Consider the following 14,438-nt stretch of genomic DNA (forward strand, 5'->3'; position numbering starts at 1 on the left):
AAATAGTAATATCTTTTTTTTTTTTTTTTTTTTTTTTGAGACAGAGTGTTTCTCTGTCACCAGGCTGGAGTGCAATGGCACAATCGCAGCTCACTGCAGCCTCCGCCTCCTGGGTTCAAGCGATTCCCCTGCCTCAGCCTCCCGAGTAGCTGGGATTACAGGCGCGTACCACCACCCCCAGCTAATTTTTTGTATTTTGCTAGAGACGGGGTTTCACCACGTTGGCCAGGATGGTCTAGATCTCCTGACCTCAAGATCCACCCACCTCAGCCTCCCAAAGTGCTGGGATTGCAGACATGAGCCATCATGTACAGCCTCATTTTTCTTTAAATATGTCATTATGTTTAAATCATTCAACTTAAAAATGTGAATTTTTATTATTAGAATATGTGTTTATGTATATCCTGTCTCATTCCTAAAGTATTTTGAGATAGCTTACAAAACATGTGCTTTTTTTTTTTTTTTTTTTTTTTAAGACTCAAGGTAATGAAAACTATGAGTAGAATAGTAAGGTGTGGCAGGGGACAAATAAGTAGATATAAAAGTATGCTGCAATATTCTAGTTATTAAAGCTGGGAAATATGCAAATGTAAGTAGTGCTTGGAACCAGAGAAGGTTCTATATTTAGCTGTTCTTCTGTAGCTAAATCTGATAAATTGAAAAATATCATATTCCTCTGCTCTAGGTATATTTTATGTATATTTTGACAGCATATCAAATATATGAAACATTAGGTTAAATAAATTAAAATCCAGTGGAATAAACTATATGGGATAATCTAAGCTATTCTGTGACATTAAATTGTATGTATTTGATGTGATTTTACAGTTAAAGGCTGTTAACTCTTTTTGTTACACAGAAAATCCTGTTTTCATGGTGTGACTGATAATAATTTTTAGTTCAAACTCTGAGTCCTAATATTATAAAGGTTACAAGTGAACTATGAGCTGTGTCATAAGTTACAATGCTGCTTTTTATAAAAAGGCCTGATAGAAAAAGTTTGCATGGGTGTGTTTGTATGTATGTATGTATGTATATGTATGCTGTGTGTATTTCTCTCCAGACTCTCCCACAAAATAATTAGATCCCATTATCAAAGTTGGTGAACTGCTGGATAAACCCTGCGAGTGAAATTCTTCATAAGCAGCAAGAGAAAATCAATTATTCCTTTTGTTTGATGCTGTGTATTTTGATTAATGAAGTTCTGCTGCTAATACCGACCTTTCTTTAAATGCAGGTGAAGATGCTTTTGATGCCCTCCCTCCATCTCTCCCACCTCCCCCACCTCCTGCAAGGCATAGTCTCATTGAACATTCAAAACCTCCTGGCTCCAGTAGCCGGCCATCCTCAGGACAGGATCTTTTTCTTCTTCCTTCAGGTAGGAGGGAAAAGCCAAAGAAAACTATTCACTTAAAGCGAAAATATTTCCAAAACCATACTATCAAATAAATGCTAGTGATTCATTAGTCTCTACCTCCCTAGCAGAACAGAAAAATCCCTAGGTGGTAAAAGTAGCAATCGTGGGTACGTTTGTTTGTCAGTTGATTGGTTTAATGCCAACAGAATTACAGAGATGGAAAGAGCAATAAGGAACTACAGAATGTAGAAATGATGCTATAGGGATTGTCCAGTCCAGAAACCTCCTTATGTTACAAATGCAACCCTGAGAACCAGAACTGCTAAGGGGTAGGCTAATAGTAATGGGAACAATATTTAGACTTTGTCTTCCGATTCCCAATGCAATGTTTTTTAATAGGTTTTTAAAATTTTACTAGATATGCCTTAGTGTCATAATTTTGTTCAAAACCTAAGATTTTGGTAAATTACATTGTTATAACATGAATAGAGAAGTTTTTCTGAAATAGCTGCATTTTATAGTTTTGTTGTGATATTTTTAATGCCTCAGTGTGTATCTACTCACTAATTATTGGTATTCAAAGGAAAACTAATTTTTTCTTAGTAACTAATATTATTTATATATGTATATATTATATAATATTTATTAGTTTAATATTAGTAAACTAATTTTTTATATTAGTATATTTTAAAATTTCAAAAGAGGATCTGAAATAAAAATGAAGACTTAATAAACCGTCTGTTGCATTAGTTAGAATTATCAGGAAAAAGAAAAAAATTGTTATATGGAATCTGCTGATACTAATTAACAGTTCCAGTCTGTCTTGTTAATGATGCTGTGCCCTGCAACCTTTGCCTCCTGGACTTGATTTGGGAAAATACAGGGTAAAGATGTTCTTTTTTACACAGTTCCTTACATTTCTACATGAGATAAATCATGAAAATCTTTAAAAAGTGCTCAGTTTGTCCTTTAGCTACGTATATGCCTCATGGAAACTTCAGAATCTTTATTCCCAACTGATTCCCTTATCAGCTTCCTCAGTTGATTAATAGTCATGTCTACCATTAGTTTTTCTTAGTGTTTGTTTTTTTTTTTTACTTGGTTTGATAGTTTAGAAAGTTTGAAGAGATTTGATAAGACAGACAAGCTATGGACGTACAACTTGGAATACACAGCTTCATTTTCTTAAAGTGGTTTATTTTTCAAGAATAATCTTCTGCTTTTACATCAGTAAATATTGATTGAGCCATTCACTGTTTACCCCCTTGTGATAGATGCCTCCTGACCTCTGGAACCTTATGAGTTCACTGGATTCTGCCAGTTAAAGCACTGGTGTCATAACCCATTCTGGCCCAAGCAGGAAGTATACTGTAGGAGTCCGTTTTCACACTGCCATAAAAGTACTACCCAAGACTAGGTAGTTTATAAAGAAAAGGGGTTTCATTGATTCACAGTTCTGCATGCCTGGGGAGGCCTCAGAAAACATACACTCACGGCAGAAGCGAAGGGGAACCAGGGCACGTCTTACATGGCAGCGGGTGCAAGAGAGAGTGAGCAAGCAGGGAAAATGCCAGACATTTATCAAAAACCAGATCTCATGAGCACTCGCTGTCATGAGAACAGCATGGGGGAACCACCCCCATGATCCAGTCACCTCCCGTCAGTTCCCTCCCTAACATGTGGGGATTACAATTCAAAATGAAATTTGAGTGGGGACACAGAGCCAAACCATATCATAACTGCTTGGGCTTTTATTCATATAGTTACATGTAAATGCTGCTGTGTTTTGCTATTTTTTTTCACTTATTCAAAACTTTGTCTTATACATAGGCTTTAACGTGATTTTTAGAACAGTGAGTCGTTCTAAATCTTAGTTACTTAAACTTCCTGATGCTAAACTAAGTTCAGGATAGTTTCTGGCTCTCCTATCACCTTTTATATGTGTAACTTAAGCCCCAATAGATGGAACTTTGATGATGTGGCTTTTTTGGCAAATAAAGTCAAGCTTTCCAAGAGCTATAATAGAAGAGAACATTTTACACCAATACACACTTTTACCTGTTTTTGTCAAAAGAATTAATTGTAAAAGGTTTTAGTTATTTATTTTATCTTAATTGTTCATTTCCTTTCATATAAAATCTTCATAAAGAAACCCCTCAAGATTAATTGCTAAAAAAATTACTGGTTTAAAATGAAAATGTCCCCTCTTATTAGCTAAAATGCAATTTTTATAAACCGTTGTATTTATTTTATAGTTTTGCCTGTTTTGTGTTTGCTTGGCTGCCAGGGAGCTCAACAACAGCTATCCTTAACTTAGAGTGTCAGGCTAGCATGGGGGTCAGGGCAATGTTTTTCAAGCCTGTTGACTCTGTCTTGACTTTCATTAATAGATGGACATATTCTAATTCTCTTCCCAATAATGTCAACATCCCTTATAATAAGTATTTCTTTAAAAAAAAAGGCAACTTTTTTGTTTCCTTTTCCAATCTTTCATGTCATTTACATGACAGAGTTCTAGTCTGGTACCAGATCCTTTATGACTTTTTATTTATTTATTTATTTTTGAGACAGGGTCTCACCCTGTTGCCCAGGCTGGAGTACAGTGGTGCGATCTCAGTTCACTGCAACCTCTGCCTCCGAGGTTCAAGTGATTCTCCTGCCTCCGCTCCCTAAGTAGCTGGGATTACAGGTGTGCACCACTACAGTAGGCTAATTTTTTATATTTTTAGTAGAGATGGGGTTTCGCCATGTTGGCCAGGCTGGTCTCGAACTCCTGGCCTTATGTAATCCCCCTGCTTCAACCTCCCAAAATGCTAGAATTGCAGGCGTGAACCACTGCACCCAGCCCCTTTATGACTTTCATTGTGACAATTATTTTGATTCAAATTTAAAACCGTGTATATTAGCATTCCTCCTTTTCAAAAGAAATATTTCAATATTTTAATGCTATTGCATGTCATACAGCATAAAGGTTTTTTTGGCTGATAAATGAGCATTTGAGTATTGTTTTGCAAAGTATTTAGTACATTGTACTGTCTAAAGAAATTTAAAAGATTCATGATAGCAGTTCTCCCTAAGAATTGACTTTATTAAGAATATGCTATAAATGCTAAAGTTTAGCTCAGTAGTTTTAGAATTATAAAAAGTAAATAAAAGGGCCTGCAAAATTTAAACAAACTCTGTGAACATTTTACCATTGTTTTCGTTGTTCAGACTGTAAAATCTTAGTCTGGTGTAATGATACATCTTTTCTAAACATTATTGAGATTTGGTTTCCTGAGGAAATAATTATTTCTTTTTTTTTTTTTTGAGACGGAGTCTCCCTCTGTCGCCCAGGCTGGAGTGCAGTGGCACGATCTTGGCTCACTGCAAGCTCCGCCCCCCGGGGTTCACGCCATTCTCCCGCCTCAGCCTCCCGAGTAGCTGGGAGTACAGGCGCCCGCCACCTCACCCGGCTAATTTTTTGTATTTTTAGTAGAGATGGGGTTTCACTGTGTTAGCCAGGATGGTCTCGATCTCCTCACCTCGTGATCCGCCCGCCTCGGCCTCCCAAAGTGCTGGGATTACAGGCGTGAGCCACCGCGCCCAGCCGGAAATAATTATTTCTGATTAAAGATAAATAATAGGTGTCTTAGGAAAAGAGGTTGAATTTTCTCATGATATTATACTAAGTACCTAATCAAGCCTACATTTTTATTCCAGCATTCAGTGCCCTGCACAGTTGGGCCAGGTTCAGCTTTTTAGCCTTATAGCTCATTGACTTCTATATAGTAGTGTTTGTCAAATTGCAGTGTCCTGTGTCTCTGCAAAAGTGCCTCAGTACTCTTGTAGGATCAAGGGGGCAGGGCAAGCAGAGGCAGGGCTCTCATTCTTCTTTTATCTCTTTTCTATTTTAGGCTTTCATGTAAGATTTCTTTTGGCAGAATAGTAATGCCTACAGCTGTACATGAGCCCTCAATTTTGGACAGGCCAATCATATCTTAACAAAACCTGAAGTCCTCAACAAAAGCTTTATGCTCTTTTGTCTCCAATCCCAAGGCTACCACTAGTGTATATGTGCTTTTCTCCATATTACAAAAAAGTACTTCCTTTTTGCTGGTGGATCGAAGTAGACACCCCTCCCTCTACTTTGTGCCAGGTCAGGGCTCAAGAAACAAAGCAAAGGCTGTATTTAAGTCCTGCTCATAACCATAACTAGGTGTCTTTGTGCAGTGCACAAAATACAGTGTTTTTGTCAGTCCTTATGCTACCTTTATTTCGCTGTTTCTCTAACCTGTAATCTCACTTGAAGATCTTATCTAATCTTAAAGTCACAGTTCAACTCTGAAAGCTAGCCAAATTGACTTTATTAAAGATAAATGGAAGTTTTATTCTTGGATCCAGAAATGCAACTGCACAAGTAAAATATGGAGAAAATCCAGATCATTAGCAACAATTGTTGAAAAGGTTTTAGGGGTTTTGTTGACTACAATATTTATAAAGCATCATTATGATGAGAAAGCACATGCTATTTGGGGCTTGAACTCACAGAATTCAAATCTGAGGAGTGAAGTCCTCCACAGTACTCAGCCTTTGTGGATACCACTGTGTTCAGATGTTGAAGCATTAATGGGCTAGAGCAGCAGCCTCAAATTGTGTTCTCCGGATTCACAACATTAGCATCTCCTGGGGATTTGATTTAAAATGAAAATTCAAGACTTAATAAATCAGAAACCCTGGGAATGGGACCCAGTGGTCACAAGCCTTCCTGGTGATTCTGATGCATGTTCAAGTTTGAAATATACTGGGCTGGGGTATTCTCAAAAAAGTGCAACCAGGATGATAAAGTAAACTAGAGTGGATTAAAGGAACTGAGAATTGGCTCAGAGAAGAGAAGACCTTGAATGTAGATGAGAGTTGTCTTCAGTTACAGTATTTGGGAAAGAAGGATTATATTTCTTCCATGTCACTTCAGAAGGTAGGAGTAAGATCAATGGGAAATGTTAAGAATGAAAATTGCATTCATCTTACAAAGAAGTTTCCTAAATCATTACGAATTGTTCTACCTTGAGTGTAGTGAGTTATCTGACACTGGAGGATTTAAACCAATGGTAGATCATTACATACTAGAGATATGAACATGAGCTAAAGCATGAGGGCAGCAAAGAGGGGAGAACTTTGTTTCACCTAAATGGCTCTTCAAACCTTTTCTAGCATTAGTTTCTGCTTTGATGTACTCTATTAAAATTTGGGGGATAATTGATAAATCTTCCAGGTGGTTTATGAATGGCCAGGGAGGAAATTTGCCATTGTTTTAATTATTTAATTTTATTTGCCTCTGTTTTTACATTTGGTAAAAATTTGGAAGTGTTTCAGATAGTGAAGAAAAAAAAGAATTAAGAAAAACATTCCAGGCCAGGTACGGTGGCTCATGCCTGTAATCCCAGCACTTTGGGAGGCTGAGGCAGGCAGATTGCTTGAGCTCAGGAATTTGACACCAGCCTGGCAAACATGCCGAAACTCCAACTCTACAAAAATACAAAAATTAGCCGGGTGTTGGTGGCTCGTGCCTGTAGTCTCAGCTACTTGGGAGGCTAAGGCAAGAGAATGGCTTGTGCCTGGGAGGCAGAGGTTGCAGTGAGTCAAGATTGAACCACTCCACTCCAGCCTGGGTGACAGAACAAGACACTCTCTCAAAAAAAAAAAAAAAATCCATACTTCCTCCTCCTATTCATTGATAAGTATCCTTCCTTTTTGTTTTGTTTTGTTTTTTGCCTATGAGTATGTAAGTTCACATTTATGTAAAATTTATTTCTCATAGTATATGCTATTTATAACCATTTTCCAGTTAATATGTCATGAGCAATAGATATAGTTAAATATTTGTACACAATATAATTTTTATTGATATATATTTCCTCATTTCTTTTTTAAGTAGCAAACCATTTCCTCCCAGTCTTCCCTTAGTTTTTTATAATCTCTCAAATAAGTATTAAATTTTCAGTTTTGCCGTGCTATACTATAAATCACAGGCAGTAGTACAACAGATTAGTCTCTGTATGTGTATCCATTTATTTCTCAAACACTTATTATTATATAAACGATAAATTGGCTGTGATAATTTCAGTTTGTTTTAATCCTGTGGATATAATATTTTTCCTTAGTTTTTGAAGAATTTATTTTAGAAAAACTTTATTACTTTACAAAGTTTTCTTATCAGGGGACAATTGGTAATTATTGTACTCTATGTAGCAATTGTGTTGTATCTAATGTCTTTCCCTTTAAAGCCTGAATGCTTCCAACTTTATAATTTGCTTTAGAGAGCCCAGTTTACCCTATGGCTGACAAATAGCAAACTTAGGATATGATGCAAGATAGAACATGATAATGATTCAAAACAGAACCATAAGCAGGTATTTTTGCTATTTATAATAATATTTTGAGTGTATCTAGTACCTTTTAAATAATATAGTTCAATGGAAGAATATAGTAGAGTGGTATATTTTGTAGTCTATGTATGGCTCTGAAATGTTTCCAGAGTTTACTTTTTAACCTTAAATAAATAGATGATTAGAAATAGCATTAAGTGTATTTGACAAACCTATAAATTTCCCGTAAAGAAATAAGCAAGTGTATGTATTGTAAAAGACAATCTTTCCTCTGACTTAATGTTATATCAGGGGCATTTAGAGTCTACAAGAACCTGAAGTAAATTTTATGAAATATCTAGTTCAAAATCTTTGGGAAATTTCAAAATTTATGCTGAAATCACCATATTTGTTTCCTTTGGTTTCTCTAACAAACCAAAAGATCAACATTGTCTCATGCAATTTATCTTCTCATTCCTTCCTAAAAATATTTCTGGAAAATTAATGGAGTTAGACCATCAATTCTTCAAATACTGAAAACTCAAAATCTAAGAGTTATTTTAATCTTGAAATTAATGAAAACAAGTTAAAGAGCCTTGTCTAAGTCAAAAAGTCCTTGGCAAAGCTGGTGGTAATTATTATACTCCAAAAAAGGTGAAAAGATAATGGCTTCAAACCCTGCCTTACATTATCCAGTCAAAAACTAATATAAAAATAGGCAATATTTAAGCCTATGTTTTCATCGTAAATAATCAAATACTTACATATTATTAATGTCTAAGGGAGTGGATTTAAAACAATGAAATTCAATCAGGTCTTTAATATTTACAATTTTTGCTTTACATTAGCAGTTCAGGTTTCACTGATTTTAAATTTGTGAACAATCTGAATTTGTGTGGATTTATTTGTGGTAGTTAAAAGTAAATATTAAGTGCAAGCTATTTGCCAAGAGTGTTCCAGGTGCTATGTTTGATTTAGGAGGTATAATTCAAACATGAGGAGTAGGACAAGATCCCTCAGATCCCTGTCCTCAGAAGAATTGATGGTACTTTCAGAGATACCGACAACATAAAAGTACTATGAGGGGAAAGCAGCGGTGCCTGAGGTGGGAGTGATAGCTAGATAAATTATTAGTGAACCAAGGTTTTCAGATATAATGTTCGTCTACTCAAAAAGGGAATCAATTCTCTAAGAATTTAAACCCATATAATACTATGAATGTTAAACCAGTTGGGTTTATGGTCTTAATGATTTAATACAGCAACACTGACAAAATCTCTTTTTTTTTTCCCTTTAGTTCCAGTTAGTAAATATCATATTTTTTACTATTTCAGATGCCCCGTCTCTGACTGCCAAGGTGGTAAATTATCACATTTTACTGTATATTCAAATGTTAATTACTAAATGGCATAATTTTAACAATTAAATTTACTATTTTGTGAGCCAACTAACAACAGTGATGTTAAGCATAGGATGCCCAATATAATAATAAGCACCTTGTATGTACAGAAGATTTTTACACACACAAATTCATGTAATCCACACAAATCCGAAGTTTCAGGTCTGTTTTACAAATTTTGTATGCCCAGTGCTTAGAGAGATCAAATAATTTGATAATACTCTTACAGGGAGGATCCAAACCCATGGTTTTATGTATATTTGTTTGTTTTTTGCTTTTACTTTAGAACAGTTTCTATGTATTGTACAGGTTGGATTGGGACAGAAAATAAAATTTAGAAGCTGTTTTTATTATCAACAATCTTATAATTAAATAAGATATCTGCAAAATATAAATATAAAACAAGTAGTCTTTATTATCTGGAAATAAATGTGAAGAGCATATTTAAGCAAGTGATGAATAAATTAGAAAATATGCAGGCAGTAAAAAATGGTTAATATCAGTCATGAATTTAATTTTCTAATTTATTTTTGAAAGCCGTAATCTTCATAAAATAATTCTAGAATTTTTTTCTTCAGCCAATCAACAGAGGTCATCCTTTTAATTTGAAATTTGTTTTTATTTTTAAGATCCCTTTGCTGATCTAGCAAGTGGCCAAGTTCCTTTGCCTCCCGCTAGAAGGTTACCAGGTGAAAATGTCAAAACTAACAGAACATCACAGGACTATGATCAGCTTCCTTCATGTTCAGGTGAGTTGGCTGATAACAGTAACAATAATACCTTATTGTTATATAGTGCTTTTTGCTTTTCAGAACACCTTCTTATTCATTCTATAATTTAATGAATGTTATCCACCCAAGAAAGTATTTTGATCATCTTTGCATTTTGCTTATAAAGCTTTCATTGTGAGAGGAATGGCTACAGAGCTGCCTCATGGAAAAGAAAAATATCAAGCTTAATATTATGTTTGATCACTCAGTGGAGCCACTTCTTTGATTCAAAATTATTCATTATCTGACTTTCATTTTGTCTTAGATTTAGGAAATGGGGAAAATCTCTTTGTACATTGAAATGCTGTTTTATAGAAATCTCTATGGAATTAATACTGGCACCAAACTATTCATTTTCTTAGCTTATTTAGGGCTGCAACCAGTGCTCCACTGACAGCCATCAAATAGAAGGACGTACCATTTTTGTAAATACAAGTCATACTCACAACCATTAATAATGGAATGCTGCTTCTTTGCTTCTCGAGGAGGCTTTCCCTGAACATATCTAAATAGCCCCTATCTTCTGCAGTCATATTCTTTCCTTTTTTGCTTTATTTTTCTTCATAGCACCCATCACTACCTAAAATTTTGTTATTCAAAATTCATTTGCTTGATTGTTGGTTATCTGTCTCGTCTGCTAAAGTATTAACACTTTGGAGATAAGAATGTTGTTTGGTTCACTGCTTGTCCTAGTCAGTTCAGGCTACTATAACAGAATACCATAGACTGGATTGCCTAAACAGCAAACATTTATATCTCACAGTTCTGGAAGCTGGGAAGTCCAAGATCAAGCTACCAACATTCAGTGTCTAGTGAGGACCCTCTTCCAGATTCATAGATAACTGCCTTCATACTGTGTCCTCACAAGGGCAAGGGAGTGCTCTGGGATCTGTTTCATAAGGAAACCAATCCCTTTCATGAGGGCTTCACCTGCATAATCTAATCATCTCCCAAAAGCCTCCCCTCCAAATATCATTACAAAAGGGATTAGGTTTTAACATACGGATTTGCAGGGAAGAGGGCACAGACATTCAGTCCATAGCATTGCTTTATCCTCAAGTGTCCAACAGAGTGCCCAGCACATGTCTCTTAGATGGATAGTTGGGGATGGATGGATGGGTGGATGGATGGATGGGTGGATGGATGGATGGATGAATGGATGGATGAATGGATTTGAGTGGACAAACAGGCAAAAGGAGGGAAGAATAGCTGATGTCTGTTTTAAACTAAATGCAAATATCTGATAAGCAATATTTTTGTCTCATATTTGTGAATATCAGAAGTTCTCCTATATGAACTTTTGTCTTATTTCAAAATTTCTTTAAGCTAAAACCTCAGTTCATAGAAGATTTGCTAATACTAATAGCAATACATTCTGAAACTTCTGAATCAAGATAATTAATGAGCTGTTTTAAGAATTGTCAGTACGGTAGTTCTTATGTGCTCGATGCCATGCATGGGAGATGCAGAAATCCCTGTGTAGTTTTATATGTTTAAATGCTTGCATATAACTCAGGAAGGCATAGAAAATCTTTTTAATCTTTTCAAATTTTGGCCAGTGTTCTCTTACCAGTTTATTTCTAGTCATTCCAAGGTTTCATATGTATCCATGAGTACTCTGTAATTCCAGTCAAGATAATTTGATGACAAAACATGAAAATCAAGAAAGAAAGACAATATCTGACAGCTTCTGTATAACATAAGGAAGCAATTTATTTAAAAGAAAATAGCATTAAAATATAACTTTGAGCAAAGTGCTATGACTGATTTAAAATAACATATTCAGTACCACCAGTTCTGGATTAAAAGAAACCTATACTTCAGTTACAGGAAAAGTTGTAGCCAAAACACAGTGTTTTCACAGCTTCTTTACCGTTTTCTCCATAATAAGTGGGTGTTGTAGAGCCCAGAGGAACATCATTCACATATATGATTTCAGGCAGTATGAATCCCGATTAGCATTACACTAGAAATGTCTGGAAGAACTTCAAATCACAAACCTTGTTGAAATATCCCCGAATAGCCATTTGCCAGAGCCTGAACTGGCTTTTACCTAAGTAATAAAAGAGTCCTGACTGTTACTCTGAGGGCCCAGCTAGCTGTAGCATCAAATATTTCAATCTACTCCCTAAATTCTCCTTACAAACACAGACAACCACAGAAAATAAGATACTTTTTTCCAACAGATGTTTGTTCACATGAAGTTCACAGGCCTACCAGGCTGTTCACTAGTTTATTTCACATCAGCAGAGAGACGGAGCTTGCCTTCTAGATGAGGTCTTTCCATTCAACCCTTGAGACTGAATGCATATGTGCCTTTAGGATTCTAATAGCTCTTATTTTGCAGTAATTAATCTTTTTATTAAGGCCTTTTTAAGATGACCAAATGGGGGTTCTGGTATGATTGCTCTGCCTTATGAATTCAACTTCTGTTATCACTTATGGCTGTCTAAATAATTGATAGTGACTTATTTATGAATAGGATTCTATGGAAAGTGTATTTCTAAAGAAGTTTAAAATGTAGGTTCATTGATTTTAAAATATCTCCCTTGTTTTCTTATCTAAAAAGTATGTCTGCATGTATATGTGTGTCTACATATATAAAGAACCTTCTAAATGTTTATTCCTCCCAAAGAAAATATTTTATGGTTTTCTTAAAGTTTTTTTAAATGTATCTTGAAATTTAAATATATGAACGTATCATAGGTAGTCCAGATATAAGAAGAGCTTACCAGCCCATGTTAAATTCACATAGAACTGTATATAGGACAAACATTTTTGCTGAATAATCTGCTTGTTTCTTTACATGGATGTATTATTCACGTGGGGCACATGTCTCTTCTGTCTATGTGTGAGGTTTTACAAATTTCTCAGTTTGCTTTTCTCTCGTTGTAAGACATATTGTACTACAGTTTGAATATCATTCTTTGAAAACTCTTAAAGGCTGTGTTAATGAAGTTCACCATTCACTCTTGAGGTGATTTTTCTTTTTTCTTTTTTTTTTGTTTTGAGGTGGAGTCTCGCTGTGTCTCCCAGGCTGGAATGCAGTGGCGCAATCTCGGCCCACTGCAAGCTCCGCCTCCCGGGTTCACGCCATTCTCCTGCCTCAGCCTCCCGAGTAGCTGGGACTACAGGCGCCTGCCACTGCGCCCGGCTAATTTTTTGTATTTTTAGTAGAGACGGGGTTTCACCGTGTTAGCCAGGATGGTCTCGATCTCCTGACCTCGTGATCCGCCCGTCTCGGCCTCCCAAAGTGCTGGGATTACAGGCGTGAGCCACCGCAATTTTTCATACTGTTAGTATTTAGAAGGAAGTTCAAGGTAACACTTGAAAACAATGCTTGATTTTAGCACAACTCAAATGTGTTTGAAACCATTAAAAGACCTTATTGCCAAATAAGCCAATCTCATTATAAAATAAAGGAGATCTCATTACAAAAAGAATTAATTTCAATACTACTCTTAGTTTACTAGCTTAAAGGAGAATTGATGGAATGTTGAATACATTTTATATTAGGACCAAATATTCAATAATTTATCTCCGTTAAGATCTCAATTGGAAATCATGGCTTCACTTCACACAAGGGTTGGAATTTTAAGGTAGATTATGTGTCTTTAAGATTTTGTGTTTCAGCAAAGGAAATGTCAATGTTGAGTTTCCCACAGTTTAGCTATGTGAAATACTGGGGCTTACGGACAGCTTCAGTTTGAAAGCCAGAGAACCTAGAGTTGTTTTCCTTACAAATCTAATATTAAATAACCATTTTCTGGATATATTTAAAACAGTATATGTGAAGATTTTTTTATTTGTAATTTAGTTTATTAAATCATGTCCTTCTATAGGCAGTATTTCTTTTTTTTTGAGACGGAGTCTTGCTCTGTCGCCCAGGCTGGAGTGCAGTGGCTTGATCTCAGCTCAGAGCAATTTCCGCCTCCCAGGTTCAAGCAGTTCTCATGCCTCAGCTTCCTGAGTAGCTGGGATTACAGGCACCCACCATCATGCCCGGCTAATTTTTGTATTTTTTGTAGAGATGGGGTTTCACCATGTTGGCCAGGAGGGTCTCGAACTCCTGACCTTGTGATCCGCCTGCCTCAGCCTCCTAAAGTGCTGGGATTACAGGCATGAGCCACTGTGCATGGCCGGCAGTATTTCTATAGCAGCAGTAATTCAACCTTATGGCATAAAAATGAGTCCCAGAATTAATTGATCCAACTTCTGGTAGTATAACAAAGTTAATTATAATGTGTTTGAGATTTCTTTTATTCCTTGATCAATTAAATGTATTTATATTTTTTTCTAATTCTGTTATTGTTATAGTTGAGAAGGTCAGTAGTCTAAGAGTTTTGATGTCTGTCCCAAGAATTGTCACTGGTTTACTAAGTAAATTTAGAAAGTATGTTTCAGATAATATATACAATATTATTTTATCTAATTAAAATGTGTTAAGCTTGTTAAGCATTTACTATAGTCCTGATGGTTTGCCAAGTATTTTAGAGACAGATATATAATTTTTTTTTTTTTGAGATGAGTCTCACTCTGTTGCCCAGGCTAGAGTGCAGTGGCAC

General features: G+C 35.8%; 1 protein-coding gene across 5 annotated transcripts in view; it reads left to right on the top strand.

Annotated features, from left to right (window-relative positions):
• The window catches only part of CBLB (Cbl proto-oncogene B), a 217,787-nt gene that overhangs the window by 193,411 nt on the left and 9,938 nt on the right, over window positions 1-14,438 (top strand). For all 5 annotated transcript variants that reach the window (XM_030801589.1, XM_030801590.1, XM_030801591.1 and 2 more), the window contains 2 exons: window positions 1,238-1,378; window positions 9,733-9,852. In XM_030801589.1, the coding sequence (XP_030657449.1) occupies window positions 1,238-1,378; window positions 9,733-9,852 (261 nt within the window). The remainder of the gene's footprint in view (window positions 1-1,237; window positions 1,379-9,732; window positions 9,853-14,438) is intronic.

The sequence above is a fragment of the Nomascus leucogenys genome, chromosome 21 (genome assembly GCF_006542625.1).
Source record: "Nomascus leucogenys isolate Asia chromosome 21, Asia_NLE_v1, whole genome shotgun sequence".
NCBI classification, from domain to species: Eukaryota; Metazoa; Chordata; class Mammalia; order Primates; family Hylobatidae; genus Nomascus; species Nomascus leucogenys.